The sequence below is a fragment of the Pelobates fuscus genome, chromosome 1, assembly GCF_036172605.1.
Source record: "Pelobates fuscus isolate aPelFus1 chromosome 1, aPelFus1.pri, whole genome shotgun sequence".
Classification (NCBI taxonomy): Eukaryota; Metazoa; Chordata; class Amphibia; order Anura; family Pelobatidae; genus Pelobates; species Pelobates fuscus.
Genome location: NC_086317.1, coordinates 388,477,445 through 388,496,135, shown reverse-complemented (window position 1 = coordinate 388,496,135; position 18,691 = coordinate 388,477,445). Strand labels below are relative to the sequence as shown.

General features: G+C 42.5%; 1 protein-coding gene across 3 annotated transcripts in view; it reads right to left on the bottom strand.

The window, feature by feature from the left end:
• Nucleotides 1-15,400: 15,400 nt before the first annotated feature.
• SMARCC2 (SWI/SNF related, matrix associated, actin dependent regulator of chromatin subfamily c member 2) overlaps nucleotides 15,401-18,691 on the bottom strand; it is a 61,117-nt gene continuing 57,826 nt past the window's right edge. For all 3 annotated transcript variants that reach the window (XM_063426666.1, XM_063426683.1, XM_063426675.1), the window contains one exon: nucleotides 15,401-17,845. In XM_063426666.1, the coding sequence (XP_063282736.1) occupies nucleotides 17,787-17,845 (59 nt within the window). In that variant the 3' untranslated portion in view covers nucleotides 15,401-17,786. The remainder of the gene's footprint in view (nucleotides 17,846-18,691) is intronic.

Sequence of the window (18,691 nt, the reverse complement as noted above, 5' to 3'; positions counted from 1 at the left end):
TTCAAAATGTCTGTAATGCTTTTAATTAGGCTGCTAAGGCCTACCCCAAACTATTTCTTGGTTTGTTAACGAGATAGGATAGCACAAAAAAATAACTATAAACCGACAGGGTTATTTACAAAAGTGAGAATTTAAAGCAAATTCGACATGGATTTCCAATTTAAGCCAGCATTATGGTTTACATCATGGGAGACGTGGTCTTTTTTAACTTATTTCCTCTGTACCTTCACTCTCCTCTTCCTTTGAGGTTCATGCCACCTGCCTTTTCCACCCATTCGTGTTACACATTGCATTTATCTACTGCCCTCCTGGGCCTGTCCAGAACACTTCTCAGCATGGATTCCGCACATCCTTTCCTTTCACATTCCCTTTGTTATCTTTTGAGACTTTAACATTGCTATAGACGTGCTTACTACCTCTGAGATGTCTACATTTCTATGACTGCCTACATGAGACCTTTACCAATCAGGCTGGCGATACCCTAGTCTAAACTTTATCTTTCCCAATCTTTTTCACTAACTTCATTAACACACCCCTCCCCCTCTGTGAACACCATTACTAAGCTGCTGTTTTATCCTGCCACCTGCCAAACCACCCTCATGTGCGACTCTGCAGAAACTTAAAATCCCTCGACCTTCTATCGATATCCAATCTATACTCTCACCGATCTTGACTTCCACATTTCTATGGCAACTTGCCTTTATACCACTACTTGCCCTAGTACCCTAAATGTCCACTCACTGCGCACCTTGGCTGTCAAACTAAACTGGGGTATGAAATCCATCCAATACCTCTAAAGGTGCTTAGTGACATAACTCTTTGCTGGTTCTCTTCCTACTTCTGTGACCAATCATTCAGTGTCTCCTTTCTAGTTACTCATTCCCTTGTGTACCTCTTTGATTGGAGTTCCTCAAGGCTCTGTACTGGAACCTCTTTTCTCAATTAGGCTGCCTTTCTTAGTGAGCTAATATAATCTTTTGACTTTCAATCAGTGGCGTACACACAACCCATGGGGCCCCGGTGCGAAAACTGATCCGGGCCCCCACCCCTTACAGCTTACTCTGCGCAGGCTGGGGCCGCAACACATGGCGGCGGGCACCTGGTCGCAGGGCTGCGACCCGTGCGACCGCGGTATGTATGCCAGTGCATGCATAAACACATACACTTAAAGGACCACTACAGACACCCAGATCACATCAGCTCAATGAAGTGGTCTGGGTGCCAGGTCTCTCTAGTTTTAACCCTGCAGCTGAAAACATGTTTCACTGAGGGTTAATCCAGCCTCTAGTGGCTGTCTCATTGACAGCCGCTAGAGGATTTTCTGCGATTCTCACTGTGAAAATCACAGTGAGAAGACGCTGAACGTCCATAGGAAAGCATTGAGTAATGCTTTCCTATGGGCGGTTTGAATGTGCGCGTGGCTCTTGCCACGCATGTGCATTCGGAGCTGAGAGGCGGATGGGGACGGAGAGATCCCCAGTGTTAAGGGAGTCCGGCGCTGGAGAAAGGTAAGTGCTTAAGACACACACACACACACACACACACACTCTCATGAACAGACGCACACATTTACTGACAGACACACACTCAGTGACAGACGCACACAAACATACTCAGTAACAGACACACACACTAACACACACTCACTAACACTAACACACTCACTAACACTAACACACTCACTAACACTAACACACTCACTAACACACACACTCTAACACTAATTAACACACACACTCTAACACTAATTAACACACACACTCACTAACACTAATACACACACTCACTAACACACTCACTAACACACACACTCACTAACACAATCACTAACACACACACTCTAACACTAACAAACACACTCACTAACACACACACTCTAACACTAACACACTCACTAACACCCACACTAACACTAACACACACACACTCACTAACACTAACACACACACTCACTAACACACACACTCACTAACACTAACACACACACTCACTAACACTAACACACACACTCACTAACACTAACACACACACTCACTAACACTAACACACACACACTCACTAACACTAACACACTCACTAACACTAACACACACACTAACACACACACTCACTAACACTAACACACTCACACGTTTTTTGTTTGTTTTTTAAATTTAATCCCCCCAGCCTCCTTACCTGTGGGAGAGCTGGGGGGATTCCCTGGGGTCCAGTGGTGTTGCTTGCCCTGCTGTCACCCGGCTGGCTGGCGGGCGCGCGAGGGAGCACTGTCCCCTGAGTGCTCCCTCTTCAGCTCCCTCGCGCGCCGCGTACTGATGATGCCGGAGACGGAAGATGACGTCACCGGTTTCAGTGCGGTGCGCGAGGGAGCTGAAGAGGGAGCACTCAGGGGACAGTGCTCCCTCGCGCGCGCGCCAGCCAGCCGGGTGACAGCAGGGCCAGCCTCTGGGGGCCCGGAGGTGGCCGGCTCCTGGGCCCCCCAGCAGAAGAGGCTGGCCCTGTGGGTACATACCTGGGTCGCAGGGCGGTATGTACGCCACTGCTTTCAATATCACTTGTATGCTGTTGATATCCAGATCTACCTCTCCTTGTAGATGTTGCCCAAGTCATCCCCAACGTAGCCGAAAGTTGCTTACACCTCCTCTACATCCTTCTCCCTCGCTTCTATACTCACCACTTCTTGCCACCAAACCTATTTTCTAGCCCCTACTGCTTAGTAACACAACTCTTTCCTGGTTGACTTTTTACGTCTGTGACCAATCATTTAGTATCTCCTTTTCTGGTTCCTCCTCCACTTCTGTACCTCCTCGATTGGAGTTCATCAAGGCTCTGTACTGAGACCTCTTTTCTCAATAAGACTGCATTTCTCAGTGATCTAATACAGTTGCAAGAAAAAGTATGTGAACCCTTTGGAATGATATGGATTTCTGCACAAATTGGTCATAAAATGTGATCTGATCATCATCTAAGTCACAACAATAGACAATCACAGTCTGCTTAAACCAATAACACACAAAGAATGAAATGTTGCCATGTTTTTATTGAACACACCATGTAAACATTCACAGTGCAGGTGGAAAAAGTATGTGAACCCCTAGACTAATGGCATCTCCAAGAGCTAATTGGAGTGAGATGTCAGCCAACTGGAGTCCAATCAATGAGATGAGATTGGAGGTGTTGGTTACAGCTGCCCTGCCCTATAAAAAACGCACCAGTTCTGGGTTTGCTTTTCACAAGAAGCATTGCCTGATGTGAATGATGCCTCGCACAAAAGAGCTCTCAGAAGACCTACGATTAAGAATTGTTGACTTGCATAAAGCTGGAAAGGGTTATAAAAGTATCTCCAAAAGCCTTGCTGTTCATCAGTCCATGGTAAGACAAATTGTCTATAAATGGAGAAAGTTCAGCACTGCTGCTACTCTCCCTAGGAGTGGCCGTCCTGTAAAGATGACTGCAAGAGCACAGCGCAGACTGCTCAATGAGGTGAAGAAGAATCCTAGAGTGTCAGCTAAAGACTTACAAAAGTCACTGGCAAATGCTAACATCCCTGTTAGCGAATCTACAATACGTAAAACACTAAACAAGAATGGATTTCATGGGAGGATACCACAGAGGAAGCCACTGCTGTCCAAACAAAACATTGCTGCACGTTTACAGTTTGCACAAGAGCACCTGGATGTTCCACAGCAGTACTGGCAAAATATTCTGTGGACAGATGAAACCAAAGTTGAGTTGTTTGGAAGAAATGTGAAATGTGTGGCAAAAAAGAGGCACAGCACACCAACATCAAAACCTCATCCCAACTGTGAAGTATGGTGGTGGGGGCATCATGGTTTGGGGCTGCTTTGCTGCGTCAGGGCCTGGACGGATTGCTATCATCGAAGGAAAAATGAATTCCCAAGTTTATCAAGACAAAACTTAAACTTAAGAACTTAAGGCCATCTGGCTACCAGCTGAAGCTCAACAGAAGATGGGTGTTGCAATAGGACAATGACCCAAAGCATAGAAGTAAATCAACAACAGAATGGCTTAAACAGAAGAAAATATGCCTTCTGAAGTGGCCCAGTCAGAGTCCTGACCTCAACCCGATTGAGATGCTGTGGCATGACCTCAAGAAAGCGATTCACACCAGACATCCCAAGAATATTGCTGAACTGAAACAGCTCTGTAAAGAGGAATGGTCAAGAATTACTCCTGACCGTTGTGCACGTCTGATCTGCAACTACAGGAAACTTTGGTTGAAGTTATTGCTGCCAAAGGAGGTTCAACCAGTTATTAAATCCAAGGGTTCACATACGTTTTCCACCTGCACTGTGAATGTTTACATGGTGTGTTCAATAAAAACATGGCAACATTTCATTCTTTGTGTGGTTTTTTTTTTTTTTTTAATTCTTTATTTTTGTTGTGTATGAATAAGAATAACAAGCGCTTGTCAGCAATGCTTGTTGCAAAATTGTGCTTCAAACTGGGTTTTTTTGTTTTTTTTCTCTTTTGGATCAACAGCAAAAAACAGGGGTGAGGAAGGCTGAACTTGATGGACGCAAGTCTCTTTTCAGCTATCTAACTATGTAACTATGTAACATTCTCCAACATTTTGAACATACAGATTTGTTAGCTGTTATATAGCATTTAGATGGAACGTACACATTTGTTATATTAATAAGGCAGGCTAGGTACACGTAGGTAATTCACATTAGTCATAATGAGTTACATCTTCATTTGGTAACAGTAGTTTAGGGTTAACGTTTCTATTGCATGTCATCGCTCATAGGTTGTTTGTATGTTAAACTATGCTTTACTAAGCTTTGATGTGTCAGGGAAGATTACAAATGCAGGTGTATATACAGATTGACTTACTGACATATGATAGAATAGTAAGGTAACAAGCCTAACTGACTCAGGTATTTAAGGTGATATGATTCTAAATGTGATTCCGCATATAAGCAACCAGTGCACAATTTAGCTTATAACAATAAAGGGAAAAGATAGTGAGTAGATAAGACACATTAATAAAATGAAAAATGAAAGAAATTAATTAAAACCATGCTCAGCTGCAGTAAAGAGTCCTCGGCAAACACCAATTAGACATGACAGCAGTATAGTTAAAAGAAACAGGTGTCCCAGTGAAACGTAAACTAGTTGTTGGACACAGGTAGCCAGTTTATATTAGGCACTCAACCAACTCCAGATCTCAAGTCCCGCTGCCTGGTGGTAGGGATCCGCTCAGCGATGTGGTGTAGCCTGCCGCTCCATGAGACGCAGGATGGCGTTGAAACCGCGAGGTCAGAGCTCCGCTGCAGTGAGGTGATTCTGATACCGTGAGGTAATATGTTTAACCCCTTAAGGACCAAACTTCTGGAATAAAAGGGAATCATGACATGTCACACATGTCATGTGTCCTTAAGGGGTTAAGGAGCTAGGCCGTTGGCACGTTGTGTGGGTCTCCTGGATCAGCAACCTCCCATTCGGGTGCTGTGGAGTGGCTTCCCGCCTGTGTCTCCCGCTGGTATCAAGCCTCACTGTCTCCCGGTCTTCGTTACCGATGATGCCACAAGCTTCCCCGGGTCTGAGGGCCAGCCCGGCTATCTCACTCCTCTGTGGGTGAAGGCGGGTGTGTGCACCCAATTCGTTTGTCCGCCCTGCCGGCAATCGATGTCTGCGCGGCCAAGTGGCCGCCTGGAAGGCCAGAGATGGGATCTCGTAGTGGCGTCGACGGGTGGTTGGCCTAATCCATGAGGCCACTAGTTGTGCTGCCCGCCGGTAGGTCACCCCCCTGTACAACAGCGTTGTGCAGAAGTTCAGGCACAGCCGGTCTAGGGCCTCCAGAGGGTGGCATGGGGCACGGGCGACCGCTGTCTTTTCCCTGGGTCTTTGCTGGGCGGCCATTTTGGTTAGGCCTCAGGTGCCTCGTGTGTGAATCAGCGCGGGGGGGGGGGGTGCTGCTGGTGCTGGGATATCCCTCACCGGCGGGGGGGGGGGAGGAGGGGGGAGAAGGAAGGCCTGAGTAAGATTATACTGTATAATTCAGTTTTATGTCGCTTAATGTGTGAGTTCAGGCTGGAGCTCGTGCTGCGCACGTCTGATCAGCTCCACAGCCAGGCTCCGCCCATTCTTTGTGTGTTATTAGTTTAAGCAGACTGTGATTGTCTATTGTTGTGACTTAGATGATGATCAGATCACATTTTATGACCAATTTGTGCAGAAATCCATATCATTCCAAATGGGTTCACATACTTTTTCTTGCAACTGTAGAATCCTATGACTTTCAGTAACTTGTATGCTGTTGATACCTAGATCTACCACTCCTCGCATGATATTTCTCCCAGTGTGCTGGATTGTGTCACTGACTGCCTATCCTGTGTCTCTGACTGGATGGCTTCATGATTCCGAAAACACAACCTCTCCAAGATTAAAACTCTTTGTCTTTCCTCGTTCGAAAGCTACATCTGTCCATTTCCCTTCAGGTTAATGGAGCAATCATAACCTCTACATCACAAGCATGTTGTCTTGGTGTTCTCTTTGCCTCTGACCCTTCCTTCACCCCTTACATCAAATCAATGACCCAAACCTGTCTCTTTCACCTTAAAAACATTTCTCACATTCACCCCTTTCTCCCTCAGAATGCCACTAAAATGCTCTTCCACGCTCTTGTTGTTTCCAGTCTTGATTATTTTATCTCTCTACTATTTGCCTGATTAGTGCACAGATGGCCCGTCTACAATCTAAGATGAACGCCTCTGCTAGACTCATCTGCCTTACGTTCCACAAATCTCAAACCTCACTCTGGTTTCATTTAGGATTCTGTTCAAAGCGCTCATCCTTACCTATAAGGCTCCACATAACTGTGCAGCTGCTTGCATATCCTTCTTTGTTAGCAAATATGCCCCAGCCCTGCCTCTTCCTTCGATCAATGATCTGTTACTGTTCTTGTACACCCCAAACTCTTGCCAGGGATGTTCCTTCCTTATGTAAAATGTTGAAACCAAAATTAGAGATTTGTTACCACTTTAAATTTTTTATTTGTTTTCAAGCAGATATTTATACCAATCCTTCCACTTCACATCAATATTTTATATATTCTTAAAAGGACACAAAAATCACAAATAGTGCAGAAAAATTCTTAAACAGATATGTTCAACACCCCCTTCTCAAACCCCTATGGATGGCACTCACATATACAAGAGACACTTCTGCATGGCTGAGTCAAATAGCACAGTTATAGGAGGGGGTCACCCCCTCGGAGCATATTTCACAAAAACACTGGATATAGCAGCAATTCACATGAATGAGAAAAATGCCAAGGAGGCTCCAATAATGTAAAAACATTCACAGATTTATTATTGCACACCGTTTTAAGAACTCTTTAAAAATGTGAGCTCTCAAACAGGGAAACTCACAAATAATGTTTTTTTACAAAAGTCACGTTTTTTCTCCCAGCCTGTTTGTCCTGTGTCCTGAAGTGCTACGGTCATGTGAATCATATGGACCTGACTCCTTCAGCTCAAAAAATGGAGAGATTAAATAATTTTAGGGACCAGAGCTTTGATAGCAATGGTGGTTCTAAGAACCACTTCTGTGGATCATAAAGATAGATCTAGGCCAGGAGAAGGCAGTGCTCAGCACTTGATATGTTACGGACTACATCTTCCAAAATGCTCTTACAGTCATAATGCTGGTAAAGCATCGGGGCATATGTAGTTCATAACATCTGCATTAACAAAAGTTCCCTATCCCTATTACATAGAAGTCACTCATGCAGGTCACAAAAAACAGACAAACTGAAATATCCAATTGTGCGTCTAATGGGTATATGTTTGCAGCAACCTTTCAGAAACCGTCATCATCTTTAACTACATGCAATGAACCGTCTATTAATTTGTTATCAAACACTATTGAAACACACTGCCGTATGGATTGGCTAAAAACAAACATCAAGCAAGCAGTTGTCTTTACCCAGTCTAAAACAACAACCAAGATGTGTGATTATAGAGATTTACCAGGACTCCTGACCTGATGTTAAAAGTAATGATGCTATCAGGGAAAGAAAATCTCTCCCAAAAACCCACTCCCTTCCCTTAGGAGTTTAAAGAAGCAGAGCTGTAAATATGGTGCAGTTTATGCAACACAAATAGGAACCACATTTAGTAATGCAAGGAAACCTGGGCAGTATTCTAAACAACCCTAAATCACTCAATCCGCCCACATTCCAAATGCCACAACATAATGCAGGGGCCAGCCTCCTTTAAAAGCCCTGCAGACGCACACTTTGCTGTAGTTTCCTTTTAAGGACCTTGGAGAAAAAAAAAAAACACACGAGACATTTAGGAAGCAAACCATACACTTAGATATTAAATATACCTTGGCTGGTATGGCTGCATTTAAAATCCCACTTGGAATCTACAGAAAAAGATGTGATATTGTTAAGATTTGGACATACTAACACTAGATATGTTCACTCTATTTATTTACAAAACACAGAATTAAAGTTAATTAAAAAGAGAATTACTAAACTAAATCAAACTCTTAGGAAATCGCTACCTCTTGCCTAAATTTAAACTCTTCTAAAAAAAAATTAATTGCAACTGTGTTTGGACATCAGCACATGGCTTCATACATACTAACCTTTATCATCATCTAATCTGTGCCCATTCTCTAACTTCTCCATTACCAGCTGCTTGCAATTAAGTTACAGTTTCATCTACCTCACCTACCTTATATATATAAAAAAAAAATATTCCGCTTTCTCCATAAGTGATCTAGAATAATGAAGGGCAGATGGAGGAAGTTAACACTAGATCTGCAGTATAAATCCATGCTATTCTCCTAGAGATCAGACAAAACCAAACCTCTCTATGACTTGAATGGATATCAATCCACTACTATTCTCCACATTTCTAACCTCACTATCACCTTTACAACGAAAAGGAAAAAAATAACAGGAGAAATCAATGTTTTAATTTCCTCATCCTTTAATGTTTCTTCCTTGCCGAAGCTATGAGAAGACAATTAATAGACATGTGCAATTCGTTTTGGTCCGAATATGTATTCGGACGAATTTCGGACAATTCGGACATTCGGGTACTTCCGAATGTCCGAATTGCCGAGGTCCCGAAGTTCCGAAATTACCGAATTTCCGAAGTGTCAAAGTGTCGAAGTTCCGAAGTGTCAAAGTGCCGAAGTTCCGAAGCACAGTATTGCCTAAGTACTAATATACTTACCCAGTGAAAGAAGAAGAATGTTACATTGTAAATTTTAAATAAAAAGTATACAAACATAGCCAAGATTCAGCTGTAAGCATTTGCAACACTTACAACAATCAAGTAACATACATTCATATAAAATGTAAGTTACTTAGCCAGTCGTGTAATGACAGGAATGAATAAGTAGATAACTCCCTAATTCCCACGGTATTAGGGAGTTATCTACCAAAAGTTTGAAAGACCTAAATTGGTCTTTCAGCCAAATTTACTAATACTAAGTAAAGATTACTTAGTATTAGTAAATTATGCCCCTACTCGCTATAGCGCGAGTAGGGGCATGTCTATTAAACAGTGGCTGCTCACTGTAAAAAAATACCAAAAAATAAGAAATAAGTTCCCCCCTCCCGAGCCCCTGGCCCCCACCCCTGAGCGGTGGGTGGGGGCCCTAATGTAAAATAATGGGGGGGAACCTATTATCCTCCCCACGGACCCCCACCCAAGATCGGTGGGTGGGGGCCCTAAATCAGAATAGGGGGGGACCTAATGTCCTCCCCCCTGGCCCCCACCCCTGAGCGGTGGGTGGGGGCCCTAAATTATAATAAGGGGGGGACCTAATGTCCTCCCCCCTGAGCGGTGGTTGGGGGCCCTAAATTATAATAAGGGGGGACCTAATGTCCTCCCCCCTGGCCCCCACCCCTGAGCGGTGGGTGGGGGCCCTAAATTATAATAAGGGGGGGACCTAATGTCCTCCCCCCTGAGCGGTGGGTGGGGGCCCTACAGTAAAATAAGGGGGGGACGTAATGTCCTCCCTCCTGGCCCCCACCCCTGAGCGGTGGGTGGGGGCCCTAAATACTAATAAGGGGGGGACCTAATGTCCTCCCCCCTGAGCGGTGGGTGGGGGCCCTACAGTAAAATAAAGGGGGCGACCTAAGGTCCTCCCCCCTGGCCGGCGGGTGGGGGCCCTAATTACTAATAAGGGGGGGGGACCTAATGTCCTCCCCCCTGGCCCCCACCCCTTAGCAGCGGGTGGGGGCCCTAAATTGAAATAAGAGGGGGGGACCTAGTGTCCTCCCCCCTGGCCCCCACCCCTGAGCGACAGGTGGGGGCCCTAAAAAAAATCCCCCCCAGGTGACTAGGGGTCTCCAAACCCCTAGTCACCCCCTCCCCCCCAATAAAAATTATCCCCCTACCTACCCCTCCCTCACCCTAGAAACTAATGAGGGGGGGGACCTTTAACTAAGTACCTGTAAAAAAAAATAAAACTTACCATTCGATGTTTTCTTTCTTCTAAAATCTTCTTTTTTCAGCCCCCAAAAAGGCCAAATAAAAAACCATAATAACTGACGCAATTATAAAAAAAATGATCCTTCTTCACCCGGCGAGGGCTCCGCGCAGACTGAGCTCTGCAGGGCGGGGGAAGGCTTATAAAGCCTTGCCCCGCCCTGCAATTAGGCTCAGAGCACTCTGATTGGTGGGTTTAAGCCATCCAATCAGAGTGCTCTGACAGGTAAATGAAGAGACTGACAGGTAAGTCTCTACATTTACCTGTCACAGCACTCTGATTGGTTGGTTTGAAATCCACCAATCAGAGTGCTCTGTGTCATTTTACACAGCGTGGGAAAATTCCAAAGAAGTTTCCCACACTGTGTAAAATGACACAGAGCACTCTGATTGGTGGATTTCAAACCAACCAATCAGAGTGCTGTGACAGGTAAATGTAGAGACTTACCTGTCAGTCTCTCCTTATTTACCTGTCAGAGCACTCTGATTGGATGGCTTAAACCCACCAATCAGAGTGCTCTGAGCCTAATTGCAGGGCGGGGCAAGGCTTTATAAGCCTTCCCCCGCCCTGCAGAGCACGCGGAGGCCTCCATGGGTGAAGATGGATTATTTTTTTTTTTCTAATTGCGTTGGTTATTATGGTTTTTTATTTGGCCTTTTTGGGGGCTGAAAAAAGAAGATTTTAGAAGAAAGAAAACATCGAATGGTAAGTTTTATTTTTTGCAGGTACTTAGTTAAAGGTTTAGTTAATTTAGTTAATTTTTAAGGTGAGGGGGGTCGGTAGGGGGAAATTTTTTTATTGGGGGGAGGGGGTGACTAGGGGTTTGGAGACCCCTAGTCACCTGGGGGGGACACATTTTTTTTAAGACCCCCACCCGCCGCTCAGGGGTGGGGGCCAGGGGGGAGGACCTTAGGTCCCCCCTTATTAGTATTTAGGGCCCCCACACACCGCTCAGGGGTGGGGGCCAGGGGGAGGACATTAGGTCCCCCCCTTATTAGTATTTAGGGCCCCCACCCGCCGCTGTGGGGTGGGGGCCGGGGGGAGGACACTAGGTCCCCCCCACTTATTAGTATTTAGGGCCCCCACCCGCCGGCCAGGGGGGAGGACCTTAGGTCCCCCCCCTTATTTTACTGTACGGCCCCCACCCACCGCTCAGGGGTGGGGGCTGGGGGGGGGGGAGGACATTAGGACGTCCCCCCCTTATTAGCATATATTTATATTTAGCATACCACAATACAAAAATAAAGTGTCTCGATCCTCCTTTTCCTATAGAGCACCGCAATTATGGAGTAACCTCAGGGGCTCAGTAAAATCTTCATTCAATGGAAATATATCTCAGCACAGAATACACCTACAATGGTTGAATATATTTATCACCTGCAATATGTTAAATTTATATATGTGTGTATGCATGTATATATATTGATTGCATATTGTATTTTTTGTAACATTGTATCGTATTGTAACAATGCAATGTTTTGCGGACCCAGGACATACTTAAAAACAAGAGAAATCTCCATGTATCCATCCTGGTAAAATATTTTATAAATAAAATAAAATAGTTATTATACATGGCAGGTTCACATATTGTTATATACATACTCCCACACAGTATAAACACACACAGTGGCAGCCATTGCGGCATACACAGTATACACACTATCAAAGACTACTACACACACACACACACGCAGTATATACACTGCTATACACACTACTACACATACAGTGCTACAAACACATACTAAACACAGAATCAGACGTACTACACACACACTACAATACAAACGCACTGATAAAAACATACACAGACATATGCATAGACTCGGACACCCACATGTATAACATTTTTATCATATCTAAACAATCAAGTTTTTTGGGGGTTGGTTTGCATTCGTTTGTGGGGAGTGTTTGTGATGTAAATGCAGTGTTGGACTGATATGGCTGGGTGGCAGGATGTGATCTGTCCCCAGGCTGGCATTATAAGATGTGAAGGAAGCTGGCAGTCTCTGTAACATTTTTACCAGCTCCATGGTTCCATGGTTCCTGTGAATCAGTGGCCTAGGAAAGATGCCAGGCTGGTATGATGGCAGCAGTCTCCCATTTATGGCGAACAGACACAAATGGCGCTGGCAGTACAGTGTGCCACTTACTGCTATGTGCCATACATTGAGAAAAGGGGTGAAAAAAAGAGCTATGATACAGACAGAGAAACGAAAAAGACAAAATTAGAGTCTCCAGGGAAGGAGGCTCAAATCTGTTTTTTAAACAAAGTCAAGGACAATAATAATTGTAAAATATGTACTATAGGTAATTGGTAAAACAGCACGGAGTGATATTAGTAAAAAAAAACAAAAAAAACGCGCGTCGGGTTTCTTGTTTTTCTGTGTTCTTTCCCACTGATGGTAGCACTAGGTGTTTAGTACTTATATATTTCTTTTTTCTAAGCCGGAGTTGATTTAGTTTTTGGGGGACGTTTTGAGAGGAGTTTCTCAGTTTATTAGGGAGCCTACTGTATGATACAAGATTCATATACAACCAGGCTATAGGATTTCTTTAGGTGTCCGATTCAAGAGCAGACAGCTTACTTTTTTCATTTTTGTTAAGTGGGGGTTTTTGGAGCCTCATTAGGACTGCACTATACATCACTCAAGGTGTTTTATTTAGGAGCTGGCAGGGATTGGAGCACTGCAGTATTTTGTCTGGAGCCTGCCTTTCCTAATTTAATCTCTACAGCGTCCTTTTTATTATATGAGCCTTTAACCTCCCTTATAGACTCTGATATGCATACTATTACCATCTAGCAGTTTTTTTCTTTCACCAGACAATTTTCTACTGGTGTTTACTACCTCGGCTCTATGTGTAACTGCCCTATGGTCTATATTTAATCCTTATATATAGAAATTATCATTGTCCCTCCTTCTGTTTCACTGTAATTGTTCCATTTAGAGTGCCTCTTTTCTACATATTAAAGCGTTTATTATTTTGGCACATTCTTTGGAACAGCTATATGTGACAATTAGGTGAGTTTTTTCCCCCCCCCACTAATATCACTCCGTGCTGTTTTACCAATTACCTATAGTACATATTTTACAATTATTATTGTCCTTGACTTGGTTTAAAAAAACAGATTTGAGCCTCCTTCCCTGGAGAAACTAATTTTGTCTTTTTCGTTTCTCTACAATATCTGGGGTACAAGCCCCTTCTGGTGGATCTGGAACCACCATACTGACCTCTGTGCGTTCGATTCCCACATTGTGTGAAATCGATACACACAGTTTCTCTCTTTTCTTATACTATGATACAGACAGCCTGCTGCTGGGTCTATGAAGTAAGCACTCAGGAGGTCGGGCTTCTCAGTTCTATCTCCCAAAACTTGCTTTACAGCAAAATCAAACTGTCAGTTATATTAAAGGATCAATATAGTGTCAGGAAAACTAAGCAGTTTTCCTGACACTATGGTGCGCTGAGGGTGCCCCCTCCCTCAGGGTCGCCCTCCCGCACCGTACGTTTTTCCAGCGACGGGCTCCCTCGGCGCTGGTGACGTCTTCTCCCCCGCCGACGTCAGCTTCCTCTGCCGACGTCAGCAGAGCCGAATATGCATGCGTGGCAATTGCCACGCGCGCATTCAAGCTGTCAATAGGAAAGCCTTTTTCAATGCTTTCCTATGAACGCTCTGCGTGGCTGTGCGCCTCTAGTGGCTGTCCGGAAGACAGCCACTAGAGGCTGGCATAACCCTGCAATGTAAACATAGCAGTTTCTCTGAAACTGATATGTTTGCATTTGCAGGGTTAAAACCTGAGGGACATTGCACCCAGACCACTTCATTGAGCTAAAGTGGTCTGGGTGACTATAGTCTCTCTTTAATTATTTAGGGAATTTCTTCTTCCAAATGTATTGTATTTTCTTATGCCACTCCCTGTGATGTCATGTATATATAATGAATTATGCAAATTAGCATAAATCTGCAATATATTAAATTAAAAGAAAAATCTCTTGATGGAGAGCGGCGGTAGCCTCAAGCATCATTTTCATAGAAAAGAATTAGATACAGATACACAGAAACACATTCTCTAAGAAAAATAGGACAATAGTTACATGTCCCATTTAGAGAGATACTTTATAACATTCTTGTAAAGTGAATAAGAAAATGTATAGAATAACATGGTGCATACACATTCCCAATCTTTTAATTATAGCATTTAGGTTCTCCAAGAAAAAAGGCAATATTATATAAATGAAAATGACAATTATGAAAATAAATGCTTATGACTAGAGGTAGTTTTGTAAAAGGTAATTCCGCATTTTTCATAGTAGGCTGCACATACGGGGATTAAGCCCTTTACTGCCGGATGTGTAACTCCAGCTAGGGCAGCATCAGTGGGGTGTCAGCCCAGAACAAGACCTCCTAGTATCTAATATAAATTCTATGCAAGTTTGGGGTGCATGGTGGATGCTTGGCATTGGCGCTGGAACTGATGTACGGTTTAAATGTTTTATTTTTTAATTTTCTGGGGGGGAGAGGGGGCGGGGAGTGGGAGAGGAGCTTAGAAAGGGTTACTCTGACTTAAACCGCTGTGTTTTGGTTGGAATAACTCTTAACATATCTAGTTCACTAAGCCAGGATAATTTATAGCTTAACTACAAATGTTAAACTAATATAGCAGTACTGTAAAACACGTCTCCAAAACCAGCTACTATTCCATTACTACTATTATGATATTTAGTTCTAAAAGTTGTAATTCCCTTGTCACATCTGCACAGTTCTGGGTTCAGTAAATAACCCTGTAAACATAAGAGAAAAAAAACAATAAATAAAAAAAAATTACAAAAAAGTGATATGCTGTACATATTCATTGGCACTATAACAACACCATTCGGAGAAAGTGGGCATTTGAAATCCACGACAAAAAGAATCAGATACATTTCAAGATTTTAATGCCCCATGTCTGGGGAAATGTAAGATGCACAGACACAGGAAAAGGTACAAATAACATGAACAGACAGGGATCGGCACAATTGGGTTGTAGTCAGAGTCCCAAGAAGGTTGAAAGGCTTTACCCAAATAACAAAAAGGAAAGAACTCTCCTTCCCATATTCAGATATCCCCTCACAGGTTAAACCTACAGAAGACATGTGACTACCAAACCTCCCTCCAAGCTGTGGTTCGAAATGTTAAAAGGAAATTTCATTTTTATTCTTACATGACGTATTATTGGGAGAAATACATTTTGTAGGGCTCTTCCCATTTGACAAAACAAGAGCACTTATTGGTGGGATATTCCTCATTCAAGTATCTAAAGCTACAGTGGCACTTTCTTGATTTCAGACCATTTTTTAGCGTTTACCTGTGTGGGAGTACTCTATCTGTATATCTGGGAACAATTGCAAAAAAACTTACATGTTGGAACTGAGTAACAGAAGCAATTAGAGGGAAAATAGTATATGTTTAATGGCAGTGGTTAACAAAAATGGAAAACTGCCAGTCAAAAATAAGATTTGGATGCAGCCGCGCAGCTTTGTGTATTTTGGATGAATCATTTAAGAGACTCTTCGTAAAAATGATATTAAAAAGGTTTACCAGTCATACGTATTATATTTTTTAAATGGGAACGATGATCTTTATTCTTGCCGTCTTACACACTCAAGCCTGGGCTGATACTATTGATCCACGGGTTGTACTCAGTCTGCATAAAATAACTTTAAAACAATGTGGATCATGTATGAAGAGCAGCTGCACTTGCAAAATTGTAAAAGTGCAACTATCACCACGGAAGCCCATTACAATAAGTGCAGCTATCGCCATGGTAACCCATTACAATATTTTTGCTGATAGCTTCACATACGAATGTTGCTTCAAAAATGGCTCACCACCACGTCTACCAAGAAGTGCTGCAGAAAACCTAAGCTGTTTTGGCTACCACCATGTTCAGATGAAGCATAAGTAAGTTAAAGAAACCGAATTATTGTATTCTGCAGAAAGAGCCTTGCAAAATATATTATATACACATATTTATATCTTCATAATAAATGTAACTTCCCCTTTAAAAGAATTTGCAGAAAAGAATTGTACCCAGCCTCTTTTCTATAAAGTGCGCTCTGAACCTCTGATCTCCCTTCCCTGCCTAAAAATATTTAAAATACAATGATTCAAAATAAAACATAAAAAAAAAGCTTATATAGTTAAAATAATAAAAAATATATATATATTTCACTAATGGGTCAAATAGTGCACTACAGTGTGAAATACAAATTCCCAATTGCCATCCTTTAGCAGGGATATCAATTTCTCATCCTCTCCTCTCGCAGGCTACCCATTTGCTCATTTGATAAGAAAATGTAGTACTCTATCTTCATACAGTGACGCACTCATTTGTACCCCTCATGTGGTAACTAAAAGGACACGTGCATACTTCCACATTTAAAACACCAGAATGTAATGTTAATCCCAGTGGAAATATGGTGTGCACGGTTTGGGAGGGGGGGGGGGGGGGGGGAAGTACTTTCAGTTGCAATGGAAGTGAAAAAAAGAACCTGGAAAAAAAGTATTCGGATTCCACTTTGAAAACACACATGAAATACAAACATTTGTAAATACCAAGTATGTAATATGCTGCCTACTTTACAACCCATGACCTTTAACCTTTGTTGTCACCAGGGCCTGCAATCCAATCCATCCGTGTAGAACTAGTGACTGGCCATATGGCAGATATGCTGTTAGGCTTTAACTAAACAGAACAGTAGCATAAAAAAAACCTTCAGAAGAAACATTGTTTTCAGATGTCGTGGGAAGCTCAGTCTCTGTAGACCAATCATTGCAAGTAATGAAGAAAATTATCTTCTTGAAGAAAGATAGTAGGAAAAGTAAAATCATAACCAATCCTGACATATCCTCATGAATCAAGTCCATCGTTACCAAGTGACAACTTGCTCGCTTGCTCACAGGATACATTATTGCAGATACACAAACAGTCCACGTTCGCACTGCTGTATTATTCCTGGACCACGTTAGCAAAGTTGGATTTACTAAGGGACTATCGCTGTTCCCTTATACCTTCCTCATTCAGCATATTCTTATGTACACCTGAACAAATACCCTTACGGTGCAGGTCAGAAAACATCTAGAAAATGAATGGTGTCCATGATACACAAGAATCTTGGCTTCTATGGGGAGATTAGGCATGTTCTCAGCTTGTGCATGTTGCTGGGACAGAGACGAGGAGTTGGAAGCCAAATAGAAGTGGCAGAATACAAGTCCTGTAACCACTTCCCCCTTTCGCCAACCCCAATACTGAAACATCCTGTTACTATGGTTGGGCAGGGGTAACTGAGTTTCCAATATTTTCTGGAGGCAGAGTTCCAGTATCTGTAACAAAACAAAAAAAAAAGAGGAAAAGCAGAAGGTGTAAATTGATGCTCAATAATAAATGATTCATTTTGCAAGATTTCCCTTTATTAGAAATTAGCACGTGCAATATAAACTATTACTAAACTAAAATTATGTTAGTAAAGTAATCTAGGAAGTTGGTAAAGAAAATGGGACAATAGAGATCTGGTAAAACGGCTGGGAATTATAATACAGAAAGGAAATTACAGGATCGTGTATGCACAAAAAAGTATGAAACAAAACCAAAACATGAAAGGAAAACAAGAAACATACTTAAAAAAAATAAAAAAAGGAATTCATAAGTAAAAATAATGAATATTGTGACAGATTTTCTTAAATCTCATAAAATGACATAGCATAAAAATAAAAGACAGTGTAACCAGTATAACAGACGAAGAATCATGGGGACATCAAACGGCCACTCACATTGTGCAGAGCCCAAGTTCAGCTCTACTGGATCTGCTAGGAAGAATATAGCATCTTCTCAAACTAACTATTTATAAAAGGCAAGTAGCATATGCTATGTTATTCTAACAGCTGTAATGGCGGTGTGGAAAATTAGTAGCAATCTTCCTCAGTGATAGTCAGTGCAAAATAATAGCTGCAGTTCTTGTATGTACAAATCACAACAAAGGTCATAAAGTGTACTCCTAAAGGCACAAATATAATTTTTTGGGGGTATTTCTATAGCGCCAAGATATTCTGCAGCGCTTTACAATATTATAAAAGGGGTAAATTTAACAATAAATGAGACAATTACCAAATGTTACAGGAACAATAGGTTGATTAAGACCCTACTCAAACGAGCTTCAAAAACAGCCAGTT